The sequence below is a fragment of the Corvus cornix genome, chromosome 2, assembly GCF_000738735.6.
Source record: "Corvus cornix cornix isolate S_Up_H32 chromosome 2, ASM73873v5, whole genome shotgun sequence".
Taxonomy (NCBI): Eukaryota; Metazoa; Chordata; class Aves; order Passeriformes; family Corvidae; genus Corvus; species Corvus cornix.
This window is the reverse complement of record NC_046333.1, coordinates 36,487,149-36,512,313: the sequence shown is the minus strand read 5'-3', so window position 1 is coordinate 36,512,313 and position 25,165 is coordinate 36,487,149. Positions and strand designations below refer to the sequence as shown.

Sequence of the window (25,165 nt, the reverse complement as noted above, 5' to 3'; positions counted from 1 at the left end):
TGAGAGTTTTTTGACCACAAACACCATGAGACACTTCTTGGCAAATGACCTCTTTGGGTGGGAACTGCTGTCTTAGCAGGACTTAATCCAGTGAAAAATATGTGTCACTTCAAGTAAAAGGTTGGGAAACAGTGACGCTGGTGTTGCTCTTTTAAGAAGTCTTGGGATTAGTGTCACAGATCTTCTAAACATGACTGTGAGGGTTCCTTTGTCTCTGATCCCAACTTTTTTTTTTTTCCCCCCCCTTCAGGCACAGCTGGAGGCTCAGAGGGCGACTCAGGACTTTCAGAGGGCCACTGAAGTGCTGCGTGCTGCCAAAGAGACCATTTCGCTTGCTGAGCAGAGGCTCCTGGAAGATGACAAGCGTCAGTTTGACTCTGCCTGGCAAGAGATGCTCAACCATGCTACTCAGAGGGTAATAGAAACTCGTCCCAGCATCTGCCTTTTCCATACTTGATGGTCTCCTGTGGTGTATGAGGCCCAGTTTCTGAAAGACCAAATTTTTCTTTTGGTCCAGGTACATGACATGTAGGAAATGAAGCTATGAAAAATTGAGGCCTAAGGTTAAATGATCTGGGCCTTGGGCTGCTTCTGGGACAGCTCTAGTTCTTGGTCTGGTGGTGCTGTAGTAGTGGAGTAGCTCTCTACAGAAAATAAAAAAAGTTATTACCATCTATATTACAGGGATAAACAGTGTCTTAAGGCATATCTGCATTTGGAGTTGTGCCAGAATAACTGCATGGGAATGCCTATTCCTGAATACATGTGTTATGGGAGCATTTACCCTGGAAAAACAGGGACATGTTCCAATTTTAGTATAACCTCTTCTTAGTATGGACTAAATTGAACAGGTAACTGGTTCAGAAATGTGTGTTTGAATGTAGAATTACTCAAAATTATGTGTTGCATTTAAGCTTGCATGCTGCTTTATCCTGAATTAAATTTGGAATTTAGACAAGGTCCTACCTCCTTTGTAAAGTCTTTTTAAACTTACAGAAGAGATGAACCATCTAACAAAGAAAGGCAGTATTCTTTCTAGCAGATGTCAAGAAGAATTTTCCTGTAATTTGTCTTGTCTCTTTTTTCCTGTTTAAAAAAAAAAAAAAGGCACAGAAAGTTTTTTTTTTTAACATAAAAGAGCCAAAAATCTAAATTAAAAACCTTTGTTCTGTCATTTCCTTAATATGCCAGTGAAGCTGAACTTGCTATTCCAAACATGTTATCATGCTATACAATGCTCATATTGTCTTGCAGTCCTCAATGCAACAGCTCTGTTGTGTTGCAAAAGCTTCTCAGTTATAAGAAAGCTTCTATTTCAGAGTGGATTTTAAAATCCAGCTGCCTGATGAAGAAACAGGGAACAGAAAGGATGTTGGCTGTGTGTAGGGGAGAGATAGAAAACCTGGTATACATTAGTGAGAAAATGAACTCCAGGCTATTGTTTGTGTTATTGTCCCTGTTATCATTTGGTATTTGCAGATCTGGTGACCTCTGTGTTTATGAGGAGAGACCCACCTTTGCAGTGTGCTTGTGCCAGCTGACATTTTTCCTAGCTGTAATCCCTGCTCAATATGAAGAAAGTGCAGAAATAGATAATTTTTGATTCTCAGAATTGATAGATGAGAAAAACTGGAAGCATCAAAGGAGTTGCTTAGAGCTCCTGACTGGGAAACTGCTGAGTTTTGGTGGACAGTGACAGCAATCTACCTCTCTCTAGCTGGCATAACAAAAACTTGTGTTGGGGTGGGTGAGGAAGGAAACAACGGCAATTTGAGAGTACAAATGAATTCTTCTTTTCCTTGGCTATTTCAAAGGCATGTTGTATCCTTCTACAAACCTTGATCATTCCCTGACTGTGAGTCTGTGAGAGGTGTGCACCTGAGATGAGCAAACCCAGTGATTCAGAGCAGCAGATGGCTGCTGGCAGTGTTCGGTGGAGTCACGCTGGTGGTGTTAATAGGTGCCATCACTGATTGTAGGATACCTGTTTGTTGGAGGGCTGATTCAAGCCATAATGCCTCTGATTTGTTAGAGCTGAACAGCAGATAAGGAACTTAGGTGTACGTACTGCAGCTGTAAAATCTCCTAGGCTGGACTGTATAGAGCAGCTGAGGGCTCCTGGAATGGAAAACTTGTTATCCAACAATTCCTGGTGCTTAAAATAGTCTGGGTAAGCTCAGTTCCCAGAAAACACCCATCTGTACCTTTCCAGGGTGCAGCAGGTTTTGAGAGAGTTGCATGGAAGTTTGTCTTACAATTTTCATTGGCCATGGTGGAGGTCTTGAGGCTAAGGCCAGAGCCAAGAAGGGTGAAAATGCTGTTGGAAGTCCTGGCTGAACACACCCAACATTAGTTTGTTTGGAGTGCTTGACTGAATTTTTATCTTCTCTAAGAATGGAGTGAAAACTTCACTTGGCTTCAGTGCATGCAATTAATGGAAGTGCTTAGTGTTCAGTGAGGCAAACAGAATAATCGGGATCTCGGGGAGCAGAAAACATTGACATTCCCTACCAAGCTATGGATGAAAACAGGTCAGAGGATGAGATCTTGTAGAGCAAAAGTTCTTCTTGACTGCCACAGTGTTGCTGACAACTCAGATCATTAACTATGAATTACATTAGAAATCACTAATGGAAAAAACTGTTTCTTAGGGTGAAGGCTGAGGACTAAGAAATAGGTGCCTTCTACTTGCACAAATAAAATTGCGCTTGGAGAAAGCTTCTGCAGTCTGGTTATTTGGATTTTCTAGCTTTTTTTGAATGTATTTGTAGATGACAGTTGTCATCTATAAATGAAGAGAATCATCTTGCACTGAGCCTTGTACAGCAAGGACTCAAGTGCAGAAAAGCACCTCTGAGCCAGATTTTAGAAGTGGGCTACTAATTCATTTGTTTCTCTACTGATAGAAATGTCAGGCAAGAGTAAAGTGTTTTTATTTGCTGTTCTAAGGCACGGGCAGCAGGCTTTACTGAATTAATCTGTAACTTGGAACCAAACCTAAGCCCTGTTAGCAGCTTGGTAGCTGACAAACACTGTAAACAGAAAGCATAAAGAAAAAGGGTAGGCAAGAGAACAAATGAGAAACTGATTTCTTATACAGCTATGTGTGGAAGTGCTGCCAGGTTATTTTTGCACTTGACCCTATGGATATAGACAAAGACTTGGTGTCCAGAGTACCAAACAGGAAATGCTGTTTCCAGACCCTCACTGGGAGGACATAGAGATAAGGGTTGTATGTTGTAATTGCTTTTTGATGTCTTGATAGTCTGAAAAGATATTAACACTATTTTTAATGTGACCATCTCTCAGGCTTCTGTAAACAAGACTTTTGTAGCCACTGATGTAGAAAATCACACAATTCAACTGATGCGAAATGGGAGAGTTACCGAAATTTTGCTTTTCCTGGATGAGCTGGAAGCATAACGTGTGGAAAATCTTTCTATTCGTGAAGCAGGCAGAACCAGCATGAACAGGTACAGGGAGTACAGGCTGTCACTCAGAAATTTCTTTGCACCTTCAAGTTTGAGCTATGTTTCCAAAGGGGGCTGGGAGCATAAACAGGAGCTGGACTCCTGCCTACCTGCCTGCGAAGATGGAACTAATCCCTGCAAACGTCTGTGCTTGAGCTAAATGTTCACAACAGTGAAGCACCGGACTGTGGTTCAATCCTGCAAGTCAGACAGCTGCTTTGCCCATTTCTATTCTTAACTTGATGCATATTTTGGGGTAAAGTCCTGTGGTTTTTTTCTAGATGTCTGTTTTTCCACAGATCTGAGAAATGTAATGATGCTTAGATTGGAATTTAGCTCATCAGTGTCAGGTGTCTAGAGCCTGACTTTGTATCACAATTACTTGCCAAAAGTTCCATTATGATGAAAGGCGGTCTGATCAATAAGTGGTGTCTGGAGAGCAATTCATGTGGCCAGAGGGGCAAGGTCATTTTAAGATAAATTCTCTGTTGATTATAATGGAAATGTAGACAAGCTTGATGAGCTCTTAAGCTGCCTGGGGAGGAAAAATACTGTTCACTCTTAGCCATTGGCTTAGCAGGATTGTGGTAACTGCAGTGTCTCTTTAAAATTTGGTGATGATGTTTTTGCTAGTGGATGCCAGCCTGTTAGTACCTTGAATTGTAATGCTGCAGTTTGAGGTGCAGAGAGCAGGGCTATGAAAGAGGGTCCTGTGAAAGGAAACTTCCACACAAAGGATATTGAATTTTGGAGGGATGGAGGAAAAAGGTCTTCACATTTTTGCTCCTACTGAAAATAATTCATAAAGATGTACAAAAGGAAAGTACTGACAGATGTGTTACCTCTAGTTTGAGACAAGCTGGAGCAGAACGGAAGACCCTTCATGAATTTCAGGAGAAATTGCTAATTTCTAATTGCTGATGCAATCTGCAGCCTTAAAAAGGTTCTGCTTCTACAGTCTTTCCTGAGATATGTTCAGTTCATAAATTCTGGCAGGGAGAAGAAATGTTTTGGCTCTTGATCATGAGACATTTTAAAAAGGAGAGGATGAGGGGAGAGTAAAGAGGGAGGAGGCATGCTCCCTCTTGGATTAATTTGGCTTGTGAAGCTCCCTTTGATATTACACCATGAAGTACCATCTGTCAGTGTAAAATGTGTGGGTGCTTTCGTGATGTAGAGAGGAGAGATACTTCCTGCAGCTAGAAAAACTTAGAGGAAAAAGGGGGAGAAGAAAAGTCTGTGAAAGTAACAACAAAAATACCACATCATTCCTTGTCCTAATCTCTCTGTCACTTTATCCTGGAAATGCAGTGATTTTTTGCAATCCTTTGTATGGTTGATTCTCTCCTCCTGGTTTACTGATATTGCATTGTCTCTCTCCTCTTTTATTTTTAAGTTGTCCCCTAGAAGAACGATAAATTTAATTTTTTTTGTGAAAGAAACGGTCCTTCTGAGTAATTATCTGGCTTAGATGGTCAACTTTGCTCAACTCCACTGATAAAATTTTTCTTTTGCATTTGTTGTTACTACTAAAATTTTGTCTGGAGTCCATTTTTTACTTCAGATTATGGAAATACTTTGGGTGGAACAAAGCTACTTGCCCAGATTTATTGATGGTAAATATATACTCTACACTGACGTTCCTTTTTCAGACAACTGGGTAGGAAATAGGGGTTAGGGAAGAAGAGGAATTGATCAATCCCGGTGATGGGGGTATTTGCTTGCTTTGTTTTCATTACTTGTGTCTTACAGCCTGTGCTTTCCTGGGAGAGTGAGTTCTGCCTGGAGTAGGTGGTCCAGTAGTGAGGGACAGGCAAGGGCTACAGAAATGTCCAGTGATTGTGTGGGTATCCTAGAAGTTCATCCATTCTGGGTGTTTTTGTCCAAGAGTATGTCCCCTGTTCACCCCAAGGGTGAGCTGAAAGGCAGGTACAGTGTAAGGAGGTGAGATGTGTCTCAAGCAGCCTTTAAAGAGATGTTATCCTCACTTCTTTCTCTGCCTTTTTCTAAGTGATGCTGTTGCATCTGTGATGGCTTAGGAGCATCTGCTGATGCCTTAAGAGGCCTCCTGGGAACAGAGACAAGACAGGAGTAAGGGAATAAGGTAGGTATTTATTTGAAAGGCCTTCAAAGTTACCCCCTGGGGGCCAGAGGCTACTGCCAAGATGGACCCCGAGATGGACGACAGGTCACAAGTTCTTCACACTTTCATAGGTTTGGTTCATTTGCATAGCAGGGTTAATTCTCCAGTTAAGGCTTCAGTTTAATGATGTAATTCCCCTCAGCTTTCCCCCCCTTAGAGGGTCTTTGGTTTATACTTTTGCGCCTAGGACAGTCTGGGTGTCCTTGGAGAGCAGGCCCAGAGAGGCTTTGTTATGTCTACCTAGCACGAGAGAGCAGAAATTAGCAGGCTACAAGAAACTTCAGAGTCACACACTAAGCGGTACAGAATTTGAAAAATATAAAAGTTAAAACCTAAGGCATCCCTACAAGGCAAGGTGGGTGGTAGAAGCACTTGGATTAGACAAACCAGCTTATTTGGTAACTGTGACCAAGAGCTTGTTTACAAGTCCATCTGACACTGCAGTTTTTTCACCAAATGTATTATTAGTGCTAATAAAAAGTACTTCTTTCCTTCACAAGCCTATCTGTCTTTTTCTAAACCTTCTCCCAGGTATTATCCTGAGCCTTGGGTGTGCACCTTGAGCTGCTGTCCCAGGGAAAGGGGACAGGCTGTCTCCGCAGAGGTGTGCGGACAATGTGAGCATGGTGACAGAAAGCCCATAGGAAAACAAGGGTTGGGGGGTGGGGCGGGGGGGTGGGAAGAGAGATTTTCTTACATCACTATTTTCTCAAAAGAATTAAGTATATAGCCTTTTCCCCCCCTTTCTTGCTGGAAAAGGTAATGAACATGGGTATATATGGCTGGCAGCAAATTCCACATTTTGTCAGGTATTTTGAGGCATTTGCAATCTTTCATCCTCAAAGCCCAGTTCTGCAGGGTTCAGCATTTCTGTGATATTTGATATGAAACATTTGAAAAATCAGCATGATACTGGACACCTAACCTGCTTATGACCCTGGTGCTGGTCTTTCTTAGCACGTGATTTATCAAAATTCATGCTAATTTTGCCCCAAGAATGGATGCAAGAGACTGACATGTAATTGAGCATTGGGAAATTCCGGTTGTTCCATTATTTTGTAGCTTACGGTGTTTTTAAATTGCAGTTTCCTTGCCACTCTAGAAAGAAGATGAACCACCTTCTGTGCAATCTTTGGAGGCTGCAGTTTAATTTAGGAGACTTCCATGCTGAAACCAGCCTTGTCTGACACTTTTCACTAAGGAAAGTCGTTGCACCAACTGGCTTTAAAACAGTTGCTTGAGATAAGAGGCTGCAGTTTATTTTTGAGGATGCGAGAGAGTATGTTATGAGCCTGATAGACTTCCCCCTCCCCCCCTCCCTTTCTTTAAAAATGGATGCCTTATATAGATGAGAAAGTTGAGGGGTTTTGGAGTTGAGTATATTATTTTATATCTGATCAAAAGATCCTTTGAAAATCTTTATTTCCCATAGTTTAAAGTTCTGTAGTAATTCCTTTCCTTAATAATGAGTGGTGTGTGCAGATGAGCAAGAAGTGGCCTCCAGGTGTGGCAGCAAGAGCTACGAGTTGATGCTGATGGAGTTTGGCTTTGGCAGTTTCACGCATTCATTTAGGCATCAGAAAGGACAACATGAGAGTTTTCCTGAGAGGAGCAGCGCTCCAAGCAAGTCAGAGTTTACCATCTCTTTTCCCTGTTCAGTTCAGCCTGAGGGCTAGGAGGGCTAGCACACTTTTTCCAAAACCTAGAGCTTTGTGGGTGAGGTTATTTAAAATCAAGGTATCTTGAATATTCTCTCTGCATCTGAGAGCTCAGATGCACAGTCTGGTGGTGGGAGCCAGTTGGAGCAAATCTGCTTGAAGCTGCGGAGTAGTTGGTATCACAGCTGAGGCATTTCAAAATCCAGTACTGGAGAAAATGAAGTCCTGCCATTTTTTGTATAAATACCTTCTTAGCTGCAAGAAAGGAAGCTTAAAAAGATCACCTGCTTTCCCCTCAATAGCTAGACCAACAAAGACGTGTCACCACTTTTGTGACTTTAAATAAATTAGTCACCTCCCTGTCTGGATCTTGACTGCTAGTGCACTAAATAAAACACATTTTCTGACACCTCTGACATTGTAAATTTGGACATTAAAAGTACCCTGGATAGAGCTACTGGCAAAGGTTGGCTATGGGATACCAACAGTGCAGCTAACGGAGAGACATTTACTTTTCCTGTTCCAATGCTTGACAACTCTTTCAGTGAAGAAATTTTTCCTTGTATCCAATCTAAACCTCCCCTGGAGCAACTTGAAGTCCTTTTCTCTTTCCTGTAGCTTGTTACCTGGGGGAAGAGGCCAAGCCCCACCTGGTTATACCCTCCTTTCAGGTATGTGTAGAGAGCAGTAAGGTCTCTCTGAGCCTCCTTTCTCCAGGCTAAACAACCCCAGCTCCCTCAGCTGCTCCTTATCAGACTTGTGTTCAAGATATCTTGATACATGAGGATAGTGGGCTGGTCATCAGCATAGCTTCCCTTGTCTGGGTAGTGGGAGTGTCAGCTCAGGGCTTGAACCTTTGCATTTTCAGTGTTGAAACTGTGATTTCAGGCATGTCAGCTGTTTTAAGAGAAGAGCCATCTCAGACACACAGTCTTCTAGTGACTGGTGATTCAGGCCAAACTGTATTTGAGTCCTCCCTCTGCTGTGGTTGGTGTTCAGCCCTTTGCAGAGTGATGGGGCTGTAGCTGGGAGCTGACCAACCTGCCATGTCTGTGCAGGGGAAGTCAAGTTCCTGGGAGAGAAGCAGGAGGAAGCATAAACATTGCTCTTGAATGTAGTTGGGTGACTTCTGCTAGTGTTGCTTCTCTTGTGAATATCTAACTGGGTTAAAGGATGGACCCAAAAGCTGAGGGTCTGCTGTACTTCCTGTAAGAGGGATTATGTGAAAACCTGTAACACCTCTCATAATTACAGTGTTTGAAGACTTGACATGTTGCTGTTCTTTTTGGGAAAGACTTTTAAGCAGGTTCACTGAAAGTAATTTTTTTCTATGCCCTCACTTTCCTGACATGAGGTGATTGGAGAGATTATAAAGTTGCTGTTAATTGAAATGATAAGAAGTGGATTATTGTGTCTTGCTGCTCAACCTGTTCTTTTCCCCCTCTTGAAGGTCATGGAGGCAGAGCAGACCAAAACAAGAAGTGAGTTGGTTCACAAGGAGACTGCAGCCAAATACAATGCTGCCATGGGAAGGATGAAACAACTGGAGAAGAAGCTGAAAAGAGCCATCAATAAATCAAAGTATGTTTTATGTTTGGAGAGGAGTTTAGTGGTGAAAACTGGGGGGGGGGAAATACCTGTTCTGTGGGGGTTTTGAACTTGCAAAAGGGTATTGCTCTTTGGGTTCCTCTCTGTGTGTAGCAGCCTCACAGCACAATTGGTACTGGTATTTGTCCTTGTTGTTCTTCTAAGTGTCTTTTGAAACACCTGCCTTGATAGACTGGTGAACTACATGGGATAAGAAACCTTTTCTGAGGAGCATCTTGGTCTTGTTCTAGTGCACTGAACTCCTTGGTGGCGTGTGACTTGAGGAACAGGCTCATGGGATCCGCACAGGTGCTGTCTGCAGAGCTGTGTGTGTAGATGTTTCACAGCCTGGGATTGTTCACAGTTCTTATTTTTAGTTAGGAGAGCAACAAAGCAAGTGACGGAAAGCTGAAAGGTGCGAGTCTGCACGGGTGTAACGTGCTGTATATGAGGCTTGTTTACTTCCTGACACTGCCATGGCAAAGCTGTGTGAGAGCCATTCTTGGGGAAGGAAACACCTTTCAGAGGGCATAGCTAAGCAGCTTGTGTCATTAATAATTGTCTCTGCATTTGCTGTGCAGTTTGGCTCTGTTGCAGAGAAGTGAAACAGCTTTTTTTTTCAGAACTGTGTGAAATTTGGCCCTGTTTACAACCAATTCTTAATCTTCTTTGTATTTCACAGACATTTTTAAAAAAAAATATTTCCAGACTGTGGCTTGTCTAAACAATCTGCTTGCTGTATTTAGAATTTAATCCCCTCCATCTAAAAATGACTTTTTGGTGAAATCAGTCAACTAGAAATCTATTTTGATTGGGGTTTGCTCAATTCAAGAAAGGATTAGCACTTCCCAAGCAAGATCCAAGCATGTTTGCCGAAACAGTGTAGCGGTGTGACTTCCTAGAAGGAGCGGCATGCTGTTTGTCTAGCACTGTGCAGGGGCTGTGAAAACCATCGTCAGATCACCAAATGACAGATTCCTCTGGATAAGGGCAATATCTGAGAACAGTTTTGGCTGCTAGGAGTTCCTTCCTTGCAATAAGATTTAAAATAAAGACCATGATTAAGTTGTCAGTACATAGCTTTCTGTAATGATGGTGTGGAGCCTGGCGTCCCAGCTGCCTCTTGTGTGATGTGCCTCAGAGTTTTCATTTCCTTGCTGGAACTACCCTCAGAGGGGTGTCTCGTGTCATTCTCCTTGGGCCAAGCTGGTTTTCACTTCTGTGGAAGGATCCCAGTATGTATATTCCTTTGTCTTACAGCAGGGCTGACTGCAGCATAAACCATCTAGGTAGGGTGTTTTGGAGTTCCTTTAATAAAGGGTGTACAGAAATGCCACTTCTAACCTAGTATTAACATGAAAGATGCCTGGTGGCACAAATAGTTGCGGATGTCTTTGAAGTCATGCTACATAGGGATGTTGGAAAGGTCAGTCGTTTCCCAGCATTGCAATTTTCACATAAAGGAAAATTGCAACTGAACTGAAAACATCAGTGCTGTCAAGTGGCTACAGAAGCTGGGAAATGAGGCTGCTGAATTTGTGGCTGTTTGTATTGTAGGGTGTAGCTGGCCTCTAGCTGCTTTTCAGGAAGGATTTAACACCAGCATCCTGCTCTGACCTTCTCCCTGGGTGGTGTGGGAGCACTGGCTGTAACACTTGGGCCTTTCTGGCCTTTTGTTCATCCTCTCTTTAAACTCTTGGATAGACAAGCTGAATGAGTTGCTCTCTTTTGGGCAGAAAATGATTTGCATTTGCTCCTTGCTTCAGCTGGGATTAAGATGCTTAAAGCATTACTATTTTGAAAGCAAGACTGGGGCATCCTGGAGGAAAGTCATTTAGATGATTTACCGTGTAAAGTTGATGATCGAAGGGTTATTGGATAGTTTTGTTTTGGTTTTGTTTTTAATTTAGTTTCTGGGTGTTTATTTGCGTGTAAGCTGTGAAAATGCATACGGCTGCATGTTCTTAACAGTCACCAGATCTTCTGGCTCAGTGCCTCTGAGCTGTAGGATAATGAACTCGCCTGTGTTAGCTGGTTTTTGGAAGTCACTTTCTGCTCTGGCGACTTGGGCAAAGTGCCTTTCACTCTTCCTGTCATTGACTTCAAAAGCACTTTGTGCAGTGCCCTGGACTCAGCTGGCCAGTGATGTAGGATTGCATCTGTGGGCGAGTCTCCTGCCCTGCTGAGTTACAGACCAGCCCTCAGTGGCTACAGGGCCACGGATGTGAGGGAATGAAGTGACCCCAGGACATGGGAGTTCCTCCCCTGCCAGTGCCCTGGTTCCTGCTGGCATCAGGTGCCCAGCTGTGTGTGAGCCATCAGTGAGCAGGAGTGTTTATGTGTGAGGCTCTTGGTCTCCTTTTGGTGGCTGAGGTGGGGTTTTTCTTGCCTGTTGCACGTAAGCGTTCCTGCCCGTATGTGCACGTGTAGGTATTTGTGTATACACACATATGCATTTATGTGTTGTTTTTTCACACCATGCAAACACACGTGTGCTTGTTGCTGATAGAGAGGGGACTTTTCCCAAGGCTTGTGGAAGCTGGTGGGAGGTTAGGACTCAAGCCTGGTTGTTCCCTCCCAGCTGGCACCAGGGTAAGGAAGGTTGAGAATCGGGTCATTTGAGGTGAGTGGGTTTCAATGCTTTCCCTGTGCATGTTTCCCTGCAACACCATTCTGTCACTATCTGTGTGCTCCCATTGCTTTGGGGTATGGCTGTAGGAGTCCTTTATCTGTTGAATCCAAATTCTCCACTGCAGTGTTTTATCCTGCCTGGCAGGTGCATCTGTGTAGCCTTGGGCAGGGTTATGTCCCAGTAAGGGAAGGCAGAGGTGCATTTTCGCTGGATCTTGTCCCTGGAAGCATGGAGACTTGGCTGTGCACTCCTGATGATGGTGGGAAGGTGCTTAAGAATATCAGAGCTGGAAATTACCTACTCTAATGGAAACACAACTCAGTTATTTTGTGTGTGACTGTGTAGTGATTTCAACCCTTCAAAGAATATAGGATCAGAAAGCCACAGCTTCACACTCCTGAAGTCCCAAATGCAGCTGCAGTAGGGCTTACAGCTCAGAAGAGCCTTGCTGTCAGGGTAGAAACACAACAAGGGTAGTTCACATTCTATTTCATGTAAAACCATATCCAATTGTTTATCTCTCCCCTACTTTCCAGGAGAGCTTCTGAGAGGGGAGAAGGGTAGTGAGCCCTGCTGAAATAACAGAGCTTTTCTTTTTTTAGTCCTGCTCAGTGTTGTATCAGATGATACTGGCTTGTGGGCTTCAAAACTTTGAGCATGGAAAGTGGTTTCAAGGCTTCGTACTGCACCTCTTATACCCCTGTCCTCTTGCAACCTTATAAGCAAGTTTAGGGAAGTGCCTGGTGGCCACTGTTGGGAAATGTTGTGCCCTTGTATGTGGTGCTCTGAGCTCCCTTCACACCCTTCACTGAAAAACCCAAGAACTGCCCTTCTACCCCCCACACCTGAACACGGAGCAGGTTCACCCTCTGTGGGAATTTACACATGCTGTGGGCTCAGAAATCAGCTGAGTAGAGAGAGGATGCCTGTGCCTGAAGCTGGATGTTACATTTAAATATCTTGCAGAATCTAGGCCTGGAGGAATTATGCTGTCAACTCCAAAAACTGGAATTTTGCAATCTGTATTTAGGTCAAAAGACCCATGAGAAATAGAGGCATTAGAGAGTAAGAGACACTGAGAACATGTGTAGGTGTTCCATCATCTGAATAGTGGTCTCTTGGGATTGCAGTGGTACACAAAATAGCTGTGTTAATGCTACAAAGAGAGCAACTCCCACGCCAGTACACTGCATTCAGTCCCAGTGATTGTAAACAACTGTTCTTTGTTTTTCCACAGACCTTATTTTGAACTCAAGGCGAAGTACTATGTCCAACTAGAGGTAAGTATGTAATTCAGATCCATCTGAAACTCTTTACTGCTTACAGTAAATATTGAAATTGCATCTAAAGTGCTCCGACAACTGCATTGTGTTTCTATACAAAGCCAATTCAAAACCTCTTGAGCAATTTGCTAAGCACATTTTAAAGATAAAAGACTAAGAGAGTCTTTGTTTCCTTGTGTGAAATATGAGTGTTTGAACTCTGTCAGAACCAAAAGAGTACAGTTTGACTATCTTTGCTTCTTGTAGTTTAATGTATCTGGGATTTATTTGTTTGTTGTGGGTTTAATTTTTTTTTTCCCCCTGTATTTTGTGCTTCAGACTGTTTAGCTGTGCTTGGGGTGCTCTTTTATGTTCACTGGTTGGATCAATTAACAGAATAAGTAACCTGCTTGCAGTGCTCAAACATCACACAGATGTGAATTTCTGATTTGGGGTTTGGCATAAGAGGGATTTGGGATTTGGCTGGGTAGGCTTCCAGGGCTTTTTGGCATCTCTGTGCTGCATTCTGTGTGGTGCAATGATGACTGGCCAGTGCTTGGGCATAGCAAATGCCTTGCAGGGCACAGTGGCCCTGAGGTGGGCATGGCAGTTCTGTGTGGGATGGTAATCCCTGCTATTACAGCCAGTCTTGGAGCTGTGAGGGCAGAGTAGCCCTACAAATTCAAATGCAAGAATCACTCTCTACCTGAGTGACTTTTGCTGCATGTGGCCCCCAAAACCAGGAGCCTGGCTTCTCGGAGTTGCAGGGTGGTGGCCGGTACTGTTGTTGTGTGGGATGTGCTCAGGGTTTACATGGAGCACGTTGCCTTGGACTGCTGGCCGTGGGTGCAGGAAGGCTCCAGTGGGGCGCTGGGTCGGTAGGAGCCTAGCTAGAAAAGTATTTCCATTCCTTGTCTGGGGTACAAGGCACATCCCACAACAGTTTTGAGAGTCCTTCCCTGGGCTGCCTGAGATTCAGCAGCATTTTGTAAGCCTCAGAGAGTCTGGTGTGCACCTTTTTCCTTGCCAGGATACAGGCTTGGGTGCCCTCTCCTACTCTGCCTTGCCTGCCTGCAGCTGCTGCTCCCTCAGGCGGAACCCTTGCCTGCCCTGGGCTGGATGCCAGCCCAATAATCCCATCTGCCTAGAAGCATCTTTTGAGAAATTCCCTTTTTTCCATGGGCAAAGGCCTAGTGTTTGTGAGCCTGTTGCTTCTCCATGGCAGCTGCTCAGTGCCTTCCTGAAGCAAGGTGATTGTGTAAACTGTATGGAAAAGGACAGCACAGATTGCTTTTAATGCACATTAAAAACCAGCATTGAGACAGCCACAGACACACAATCAGTGTTTCCCCTTTGGGAAATAGGATGTACAACACTTTTGCCCTTGCTGTAGGGTGGTGTTTGTGCCTGGGAACACAGGAACTGCTGTATTACAGCTGTCAGGGTTTGAGGTTTGCTGCTGTCTGCTCTGCAGATCTGGTGAGCAGAAGTGATGGGTTCAGTGCTCAGCAGAGAGTGGGGCTTAGCCCCCTCAGGGGTTATCCCCAGCCCTGCTGTGCCCTGCAGACCTTGGGGTGGTTCTGGGGTAAGCAGTGACATAGTTGAGAGTGCATTCCTGTTAAGGAGAGATCCTGCATGTTCACATGTTAACAGGGCCTCTGCTCTGTGCTCAGCCAGGGGCCGTGACCACACTCCAGAGGCAGTCCCAGTCCCTGGCTCCTGTGGTTGGCCTTGCTCTTGTCTCCTTCACAAGTGCCACTGCTTGTGCCAGGGTGCTTCTGAATTCTGAACTCTGCCATCCCCCAGATACCAGCCCTGGTTTGTGCTTGCCTGTCCAGAGCCAGGGCACCTGGACACATAACAGGGAACTGTGTGCTGTGCCTTGTTTGTAGTGAAAGTCCATCTAATACCTGTCTCCCTTGTTAGCAACTGAAGAAAACAGTGGATGACCTGCAGGCCAAACTGGCCCTGGCAAAGGGAGAGTATAAGACTGCCTTGAAAAATCTGGAGATGATCTCAGATGAGATTCATGAGAGGAGAAGGTCCACTGCCATGGGGCCCCGAGGATGTGGCGTGGGTGCCGAGGGGAGCAATACCTCTGTGGAAGACCTGTCAGCGAGTAAACCGGAGTCAGACACCGTCTCCAGTGAGTACAGAGCACTGTTGTGCTTGGGAATATCCCGTGGGCATCGTAAGGAATGCTGACATTAGGGTTGCTCTGTGTATTCTGCAGTTTTGAAATTTGCTGGCTGTTGTGAGACTGTGGCTAAGTTATGACGCTTCTTGTTATTGCAGGAGTTGATTACATTCTTTAATAGCCAATTTTCAAGGGAAAGGGTAATGAGTTAAAGTGCATCAGCCATTCCCTTAACATCTCTGTAGTTTTTTGTACAGTGCTGTAAGGAGCGAAATTAATGCACTTCAAAGCATGTGTCTAATTTTAAGCCAGTGCTGCTGCTGGCAGTGACTTGCCTGGAGTGGTCGCAGGCTGTTGCAGATCATTCAGCCAGCCTGGGAGCAGACTTTTTGGATCAAGTGTTGTCTTCCAGTGCTTGGCCTGTGGCAGAGGGAACTCAAGTTGTGGCTACAGTAGTACAGAAAGGTGTGATGCTCACATGGAAGCGTGTAAGGATAAGCTCCTTGGTGCTGCAGAGTCTTTTGCCAAGATGTGATTTCAGCAGAGCATGTGTGCTGTGAACAAGGAAGTGAAGAAGCAGCAATATGCTGGTGCAGTGTGCTGAGGGGCTCTGTAGGAGATATTGGTGACAGCAACAACCTCCAAGCAAGCAAGGGAACCTCTGCTTTCTGGGGGCACGTGGGGACCTTGTGTTGCAAGGCCTGTTACATGGTGAGTTTGCATTTGTCCTGGCTGTGGGTGAAAGTGGATAGATGGGCATTGCATGTGGCCTACTTTTGCCTCCTTCCTGGACACTTTTTCCCCTTCTTGATGCAGAAAGTCTTCTTGCTGCCCAGTCCCAAAAATTCCAGTTTAATTTGTATTTCAGCTTCATTTTTGCAGGGAAAAGTCTAGGTCAGGATTGCAGGAGTTCACGATTGCACAGCCCTGGTGCCCAAAGGCAGAACATGCAATTTCCACATAGACACCAGTGTGTACTGGCACTGAGGCCTTGTAGCTCCGTGGTACAGCCTTGTGTGAGGCGTGGGAGCTGGGAAGGAGCCCTGGGCTGGCTTCCACCCTCTGCAGTGGCAGGAGTTCCTGCACGATGTGTTGGTGCTCTCTCACTCAGTACTGTGCAGTTGGGACCTGAGTTGCAGCAGCGAGTGCTGTGTCTGGACAGCTGATGCAGCCAGCTTTTGGTGTGGCTGCTTATCTTCTGCCACCCTGAATTCCTGAGGTTGATCCTTTCTGAGCTAGGCAGTAATTGCCTCTTTTGCATGCCCACAAGTCCCCCTCCTCAGGCAGAAGGCCTCCTGAAAGCCTTAGATATAACTGACTTGAGGGTATCTTGTGCTGAAGGAGTTCAGGGGCCTGGGATATAGGGGCAGAAAGAGCCAGGAAAGTTAATACTAATTAATATTAGTTGCTGGCTCCCCTGGCTGCTGCTGAGGCTGCAGACAAGGACCAGCAGTGTGGGCTCATCCCTCTTTTTGAATTGCCCAGTCTGACATGGGTGGAAAGACATCAGCTTGTGTCTGGTGCCATCACAGAACTGGGTTATGACAAGGCAAGACTAGCAGCCTGCCAGACTTAATAGCTAAAATAGCTTGGATTAAACTCTCATTGTAACATGGGGGGAGGTTTCCACCAAGGTCCTTTTGTATCTTGATTTCTGTCTGCCGGAGTTGGATAAAACACCTCGTCATCAGCAAGAGCTTCTTGGCCCTTGCAGATGCTCCTGTGCATTATGGTGAATTTAGATGGTGAAAAGGAAGCTGCAGCTTAAACTGTGCTGCTTGTAGACTGCCTGATGTCAGTGCTTCTTGCCAAGCAGAGGACTCTAACTGGAAACATCTTTTTTGCCAAACCTTTTATTGCTTTCGCCCCCTGCAAAGTTACCTGAACTGCTCACCATATATTGATGAAATGCAGCGAGAAGAAAGGCCCTGCTGCAGTCTTGGATTTGATTTCATTAAAAACAAAACAACAAAACCCAAACCACAAGAAAAGCTGTCTCTGAGCATGAAGTGCCCTGGAGGGGGCTCAGGAATGTTATCCATTTTATGTTTGAAGCCTTTTAGGTCAGTTTTGCAACGTGTAAGTGCAGTTCTGCAACCTGCAAGTCCAGCAGAAGGAGGCTGAACATCTCTTCCATAATTATGTCAGTAGCTGCTTCTGTTGGCACCTTCGTGTCCAGGTGGTACCTGTGAGCCCCAGGCTGCCAAGGTGACAGAAGAACTTCTTTGAAGCTTCTCCTTTGAGCCATTTTTTTAATGCTGCTGCTTTGTTCCTGCTGCTCTTCCAAGGCAATTCTGAGCCTCGCTAACAATGACAGGAATTGCAAGGAGGAGGAATTGAAGATAACCTCAGGTCACTGTGGATGTCTTGCTGTGTCTTGGACTTCTTCAGGACAGTGTGATTCCATCACACACTTGTGTGGTGTAGAGGCTGATGCGTCTAGAGAACCTTCTGATCCCAGTGGGACTGCTTGTGTGCAGAAGTCTTTGGTCCCCAGCCTGCAATGTGCCTCTGAAGTGTGTTGAATTTCAGCAAAATCTACACCCTTGTGTTGCACAAAATGAAGCCTTTAATGGGTTTCTCCTCTGGTTGTTCATAAGGACCCTGCAGCTTAATCTAGACAGACAGTTTAGAGCAGGTTTGCTTTAATTAAAATTCGGATCTGAGCAAACACAAGCAGGGAAAAGAATACATGTTGGGGTTTTTTTTAAATTTGGTGTTGTTTGGTGATCTTCATTCAAAAAGGGATCTTGGGACCTATGTCTTTCTAATTAGCTCCTTAAGTAACCAGGAGGCTGTGCTGGGATCAAGGTAGTGCTGGGGGAGGCAGACACAGGGAATTGGGGCTGTAACCTAAGTTGTCTTCTGAAGACCATGAGTGAACAAGGCCAGCAGGGCTAGTAAAAATCCAAGAGCTTCTTGGCATGAGGAGCAGTAGCTGCTGCAGAGCGGCCCTTGCATGGCCTGGCCGGCAGGTGTGCTGCTCCTCAGGGCAGAACCAGGCTAAGGCTTTGCACAGGGGGCAGAAAACCAGAGTGGGCAGCCCATGGGATAGCAGTGTGTCTGTGTATGGAAGATGCAAACCTGAAAAACTGCCTTTGCCTGGGAAGGTGCAGGAGAGGGGGGTTGAATTACTAACTGGAATGTTCTTTGAACATTGCAGTGGCTTCAGAGGTGTTTGAGGATGATAATGGCAGCAGCTTTGTGTCTGAAGAAGATTCAGAAACTCAGTCAGTGTCCAGCTTCAGCTCCGGTCCTACGAGTCCCTGTGACGTGCCAACTCAGTTTCCTCCTGCAACACGACCTGGAAGCCTGGATCTGCCCAGCCCTGTCTCCCTCTCTGAGTTTGGGATAATCTTCCCTGTCCTCGGCCCCCGGAGCGAATGCAGTGGGGCCTCCTCCCCGGAATGTGAAGCTGAGAGAGGTATGCACAGCTGGATTCGCTCTGGGCCAGTGTTTTTCAGCTTCATAAAGAGAGCAGGAAAACCTTCCCAGATCCCCTAGGCATATGCCAGGGAATGCTCTGACCTGTTGGCCACTTCTTTGGGGAAGGCAATTGTGGAAGGCCATTGTGGAAGGCCCTGTGTCTCAAAGTTAACAACAATGTCTGTAATGTATTAAGTATTGTTCTCCTGGCTGGGAACGTTCCCCAGTTCTGTCTTAGTTTGAGACTTTTCATGAAATAAGTGATCAGTGGGATTCTCATGGTACATTTATTTGGAGGAAAATCTGAGTTTATTTATTTAAATTACTGTCCTGCTTTTTGAAAAACTTGCTTTCCAGGGGGAAAAAAAAACCAAAATCCCCACAAAAAATAACATGCCAGAAGGAGCTTCTTGCAGGCTCTGCCAGCCCTGGCTGACTAACTCAGCCTAGAGGATTACCACTGCCCTTGTCTGCTCCATGCTAAGGCTGTTCTCACTGATTTGCTGATGCAATGCACAAGACAATCACAGCTTGGAAGGCCAACTTGGTTTTGTTAAAGCGTCTTGCTCCTGCTCCTGTGATTTCTGTGCTTTGGCAAAGGAAGCTGCAGAGGCACCTGCTTGAAGCTTAACTTGTAGAATGAAATCCGGGTTTAACATCCAGTTTAATCCTTTCTTTGCAGGGGATAGGGCAGAAGGGGCTGAGAACAAGACAAGCGACAGAGTGAACAAGAATAGGAGCAGCACCAGGAGCAGCTCCACTGAAGGGCTGGCTCTGGATAACCGAATGAAGCAGCTCTCCCTTCAGTGCATGAAAATCAAAGAGGGAATATGCGCGGGCAGGAAAGCTGCCCAGATTGGCTGAGTCCTTCTCGTGCCCCGTCCTGATTAATGGGAGTCTAAATATTTATACATGAACTTCTAAGTGTTTGAAGAACGTTGTGCCAATAATATATGCCAAATCTTAAGCGTTTACTTTGAGAATTTACAAATGCACTAAGAAGTTTAATTGATGTGGAGGCTGAAGTTTTTATTCAGTAAATCCTTTGTAGGCCGGACGAGTTATCAAATGTTTAAGCTGTGCTCATATTTCACAGACTTTGTAAATTGTTTTGTAGCAGCCTGGCTGAAGCAATAACTAGTAATGTTCCCGTGTAAATTCATGCCAGTTGGGGGTCTGAAATTCAAGCCAGACATTTGCAGGGAGCGGTTTGGCTTCGGTTTTGTAGAATGAAATGCTGTTTAGATACAACTGATCTCTTGAGTACAAGTGGCATAATCTTTAAACATCTGTATTTGTCTGTATTATGCTGAAACCGTAGAAATATTTTGTATACAGGAAGACTGTTGCATGTGTGGGATCTGAAAGCCTTCACTCTTCCCTTGGTGCTCACAGAAAGGATAAAATGAGTCATGCCTCTAAAAGCCTATAAAACAGACGGATGACAGGAAGGGGATGGTAATGCCCAGCAGTGGGAGGCCCTTTCTAGACACCTTCCCGAGTCTGGCTTGGACTCTGCAGCTGATTCCAGTGACCAAAAAGAGTTGATTCGCCCCTTGCCCTTCTGCTCCCCTGAGAAGTGAAGTATTATTTTTCAGCACTTTAAGTGTTATTTGTTTTGGTTGGGTTTTTTTCCTCAAAAATGGGAGTCATAGATGTTTTCAGGGCGATTATGATAAGGGGTTTGCCCTTGAAATGTGCATGAAGAAAAGGAATTGCCAGTGTAGATTGACAATGTGTTCTTAAGCTTCTCTGTAGGTTGTACTGTGTGGGGGTTTATAACTGTTAAAGGGACTTGGGATTTTAGTATGCCCTAGACAAAGTGTTCAATAAAACTAGAAAGGGCACGGGGCATGTTTTGCCAGCAGCTGTTAGGCAGTAGTAGTGTCTGATAATTATGCTAATAAGTGGTAGTAAAAATTCTAGGACTCTTCAGTTTTGGTGACTAAACATTTCTGAAAGCACCATTTTATCTAAAACGTCAGTTTATATTGTTAATTTGATGGGAATTTTAGTATTGCCCAAAGTATTTTCTATTCTATGTTTTTGCAGTCCTGTTGTATTTCATCCCTGCCACAGCTTGTGTATCTATTCTCAAAGTTAATGTAAAATTCTTCACACTACAGTAAACAGTTTTGTTTTCCACATTCTGAGTCTGTGTAAGTGAAGTTTATCTCAAGTTTAGTCTCCAAATATCCACTTCCAGCTGAAGACTGCAGGCTGGGGTCACATTGGTGTTAGAATCCACTGTGGTATGTGGGCAACTGGTGCCTCTTTCCAGCTTCCCAAATCCCTGCATACATGGTTCACTTTTTATTCTGAACTGTGCCACAAGATGAGAGCTTTAGCCAGGTTCTCCAAAACTCCCTTAGTGTGCAGGAGGAGGAAGGTATTCTGTTACATTAGACCTCTGTACCTCTGCTGAAATTGGCTGTAAAGCCATGCAGAATTGCAGGCAAAGAATCCTGTTTTCATAAAATAGATTCATCACATTATAGCTGTTAAGCTGTAACTGTGTTAGACATTTGTATGTTTACATCTTCTGAAGACCTTAAGGCTGAAATATTTCACTGCCAGCAGTTCCCACGCCCAGAAAATGCTTAGGAAAGAAATCTGTGGTTCCATTTTCTGATGTGATCATCACTTGGGGAAAAGCTGGGATAGACAGTATTAAGTATGAAAAGCAGTACAGAAGTGCCACATTGTATTAAGCGTTTTTACTTAAACTTTCATAGTTGAGCTGTTGTCTGTGCTGCATTCAGTTACAAAAACTAGCAGCAGTCTTTGTGGTTGAATCTCACTTTTGCAGACCTCCCAGTCAACACCTGTTACATTTTCCTGGGTTCTTTGAATGGTTGTTTTGGTGGTGATTTTTTTTTTTTAACCTCTCTTCCTATCGAATTTCTTCTCATCTTGCCTGCTCCGTCTGGAAACCCAAACTTCCCACACTTGGGCACAATGAATTAATGTTGTGTGTGTGCTGCCTTGCATATGTCCTGATTGGGATAAAACCATTGATCTGGAAGTTTGAAAGGGCCTTGAACCCCCTCTGCCCTTCCTTTTATTCCACCCTTCTGCAAGAGTTGCTGAAAGATCATGCTGCAGCCTTCCTCCTTTGGTGAGCCCCAGACTTGGAAGGTAAACCGCCCTTCAAATGTGCAAGGAAACAGGCAGAACTGTGTGTCTAATAAGTTAATGGAAAACTCATTTTATTTTAAAATTCATAAAAGCTGTAATTATAAATATGACAGACTTAAATGAACATACATTGCTGTGGAGTACAAGCAAATGAACAAGCTTTCTCCAGTTACTTTTTACTTAAGCTCTTCATGGATTCTGAAGTGTAACATGATGGTAGCTGCCTTCATGGGTATAAAAATAAGCCTCTAGTGTATCAAAGTATACATGATTGCTTCAGCTGCCCTGACATGAGAATGTATAAAGCAAGTGTTAACCTAGGAGTTCTACTTCTCTTTGGTATTATCAAACAATTTCAGTGTCCTTGTAAGACGAAGCGATGAAAACCTCCACTATCTGTACACAAACCTAATTCTAAATAGGTGGCTGTCAAAGGCTGCAGAGATTGTGTGGTTAAGTGCATAATTACTGTACAAAATAGTTACATGAAGCTTGCAGCAGGAGATGAGGACTGAACTCAGAGTCTGGGGCGGCTGGGATGGAAACTGTTGATACCATTCAGCCACGGTACTACATCTCACTGAATCTTTGAGAACTGAGGGATCGGGTCAATCAAGGGCTAACCTGTGTCTTCCAAACAGAACAAACTCTGTTCTCTGTCATATGGCTCAAAAAATGCTGAACACTACAAAGAAAAGCTTAACTTAGTCGCCTGAGGTCATGTTAAAATCTAAGGATCAGTTCCCTTTGCAATAATTTTTCCAGATTTATTTGTGGAAAAAATACAGAAGTATATATTTGACAGACAATATTAAAGCAAATCATAAATGCTTATATCAACATTTCTTCTTAAGAAAAAAATGCAAGAAAACTTTGTTGTAAAAGTAATTTGCCATAACCAGAATCTGTAGACTACAATTTATATGGATATTTTGTAGTACCTCTTAAATACTCCACCTGAGTGTTCACACCTATATCTGAAGGGAACTGCACAGTGATGGCATTCTAGTAGCCTATGCAGGTGCAATATTTGAATAGAATTTGTTTTATATATGCAAGACTGACAGCATAAGTCCTGTGCATCAATGGGGATAAGCCAAATCCACTGACTGTTTTGAATGTGTAAGAAATATTGGTGTATCTTGGTGGGGACAGGATCCTTTGTCCTTAGTGCCTTTGCCTGCACTAGGAAAGTGAGTACATTTCTTACTTTTAGTTCAGTTCAGTTTAAGTTCAGCACAGTACAGAAGCTGAGCCCTATGCTCATTTCATGCAGCATAAGCTTTGGCACTAACTTGTGCTCAGGGAGAAAAAGAAAGGAAAACTCCTTCCTGCCGAGTAGAAACGAACTACTGAAGAACAACAACAGATTTTCCTGTAGGCAAGTCTACCAGCTTGATCTCAAACAGCAGAGAATGTGCAAGAACTTGGTGCTGAAAGCTGGCACTTCCGGCATCTGCCTTTTGTACTGCCAAAAAGAGAACTCAGTTACTGAGACTTCCTCACTGCCTCTGACTTTAGAGGTGATAAGGTACATGGAGGACTCCACTGCTACTCTGGTTTAGCCTCAGCTAAAAACGTAACACAAACTTGTAGGGAAAATGGGAGTTGAATGAAGTTTTTATTTTGTAGGGATGAAGCAGTCCTTGGCACATACTCCAAAAGCCAAGCATAATCACAAAGAACCTAATCTGTTGTTTTTCTCAGCTTGTGCCCATGCTGTTCCCTCTACTGCTTTATTGCAATAATCATCAGAAACTTCTCTGTATAAGAAGGTAAGTCACTCTGTGACAAACTTGTCACAAATTCCCTAGCCCAGATGGTCTCTGAGAGAACTGCAGTCAACAAGGCATGTGTTTTCAAAGGCATGAGCTATTGCTGCCCTTTCAGCGCTAGACACTTGTTATGCAGCTGTCTGATGAAGGAAATGAAACAAAAGGTTCTTGGACTTTCTGGAGAGGACTAATAGCAGACTTCTGTGGGAATAATTTTAGCCCACAGCTATTTCTGGTGCTCCTGTAGAATGTGTGCTCAGTTTCCCAATGGCCAAGTGACACCTGTGCTGAAAAGCAAGACTTAAATGCTACCTTTTGCCTTGGAAAACTGCCAAACCAGGTTGAATGGCAGCAAAATTCCCAAGGCTGTTTTAAAAGTACTCTCTCCCCCAACTGTCAAATATTGTAAATTTTGTAAAAATCACAAAATTTAATCAATTTCAGGATCTGTGAAGCAATTGGCATTAAATAAAAACTTCTTATCTTGAATCCTCCTCAGATACAATGTATGTAGATATAGAGGAAGAGCACATAAGAGAGGCTTCTTAAAAAAACCTTGTTCTGCATTAATCCCACCTCCACTGTTTTTTTAAGAACTCGGACCCTGCTTCTATTGATGACACTGGCCATGTGCTCATTCATTCACTGGCTTCAACTTACAAGGAAAAGAGTATCTTTTCAAAGATGTCTTGTATAATGGAATCAGCAAGTGCATTCCTTGCAGCTGTGGTGTATTGGGGGAGAGGTTTAAATGATCATTCCCTACCGGATACATACTTATAAAAGTGATGAAAATAAAACATTTCTTTGCTGAGTTGCTGATGGTGGGCAGTTCCCCATCTCCCTGCACCAGCAACTGAGACCACTCTCAGTAGATACAGAGAATCTTGCAGGGGATGTTTAGATGAAAACCTTTCATAGCTACTCAAGGAGCTGTGCTGCACTGCCTGGACACTACTGCTGGATAACCTCCTGTCCTTCCTGCTCCTCGGGCTCAGCCTAGGTCTGGCAGCTGGCAGGAAGAAAGCCATAGAACCTCATGCTGTATTATGTACTAAAGTCATACAGATATGAAGCAACAGCTCTCAAAGTACAGGTAACATGAGCAAAGCCATTGCTCTGCTTTCAGACGCAGCTAAAGCTGGAACCTTCCTTTTCCTTTAGTCCTAGGTACATATTGCAGGTAAGCTGACACATGGATTACTACCGTCTCAGCAGTAGTACATTTATGTTTAGGTGTGAGAACCAGTTCAGTGCTGAAAACATTTTAGATAGCAGCACAAATATGTAGTAAAAGCTATTTGGTCCTGAGACTGAATAAGGAGAATACACAAGAATATTTTTTTCTTACATGTTTACTTTAAGAATAGAATCTTTAGCCCATATACCCTGTATGTTGGGAGGAGGGAATTTCAATGTTATTTTTTCTTGTAACGCACTAGACTTTGATTCAAAGTATGGAAAAACTGCAATAAATTGAGTTCTGCTGGTTCATTTGAATATATGCATTTTAGCCTATTCCCAAGCCTGTTGAACAGTGCTCACTCCTGGACCATAGCAGCAAACCTATAGCTAACTCCCTGCCACAATTAACTGGCAATCTGTGATTCCATGCTTTTGGCTATAACTCAGGATGTAATTTTCTTTTGTGCATGTGTAGTAAGGGTTCCTCACCTGTTCTCAGGCTGTTGGACAGATCAAAACCATCTCTTTTAACAGCACTGGACAGTTCTGTCTCCTCACTGCAGCTGTGACACCTTAAGAGGAGTAGTACTGTTAAAATCTAAGAAAAAAGGGCCCTCTTGTTGAGGCAGGAATGTGGTGGGGATAATGTTGTAAACTCCAGCAAATGTGTTCTCCACCTCCAAGTAGCAAAATCCACACCTATGGCAAAGAAAACTACCTGTTAGAAATGGGATCTGAAGTGTGTTTCAAAC

At 44.0% G+C, this 25,165-nt stretch overlaps 2 protein-coding genes across 5 annotated transcripts in view; one reads left to right on the top strand and one right to left on the bottom strand.

Moving 5' to 3' along the window:
- The window catches only part of SH3BP5 (SH3 domain binding protein 5), a 51,764-nt gene extending 31,299 nt beyond the window's left edge, over positions 1-20,465 (top strand). The window contains exons 4-9 of the mRNA XM_010398865.4: positions 251-415; positions 8,722-8,852; positions 12,728-12,770; positions 14,679-14,898; positions 18,053-18,313; positions 18,998-20,465. Coding sequence (XP_010397167.2) covers positions 251-415; positions 8,722-8,852; positions 12,728-12,770; positions 14,679-14,898; positions 18,053-18,313; positions 18,998-19,179 — 1,002 coding nt within the window. The 3' untranslated portion in view covers positions 19,180-20,465. The remainder of the gene's footprint in view (positions 1-250; positions 416-8,721; positions 8,853-12,727; positions 12,771-14,678; positions 14,899-18,052; positions 18,314-18,997) is intronic.
- Positions 20,466-21,492: 1,027 nt separating this feature from the next.
- The window catches only part of CAPN7 (calpain 7), a 33,194-nt gene continuing 29,521 nt past the window's right edge, over positions 21,493-25,165 (bottom strand). For all 4 annotated transcript variants that reach the window (XM_039571544.1, XM_039571549.1, XM_010398866.4 and 1 more), the window contains one exon: positions 21,493-25,112. In XM_039571544.1, coding sequence (XP_039427478.1) covers positions 24,968-25,112 — 145 coding nt within the window. In that variant the 3' untranslated portion in view covers positions 21,493-24,967. The remainder of the gene's footprint in view (positions 25,113-25,165) is intronic.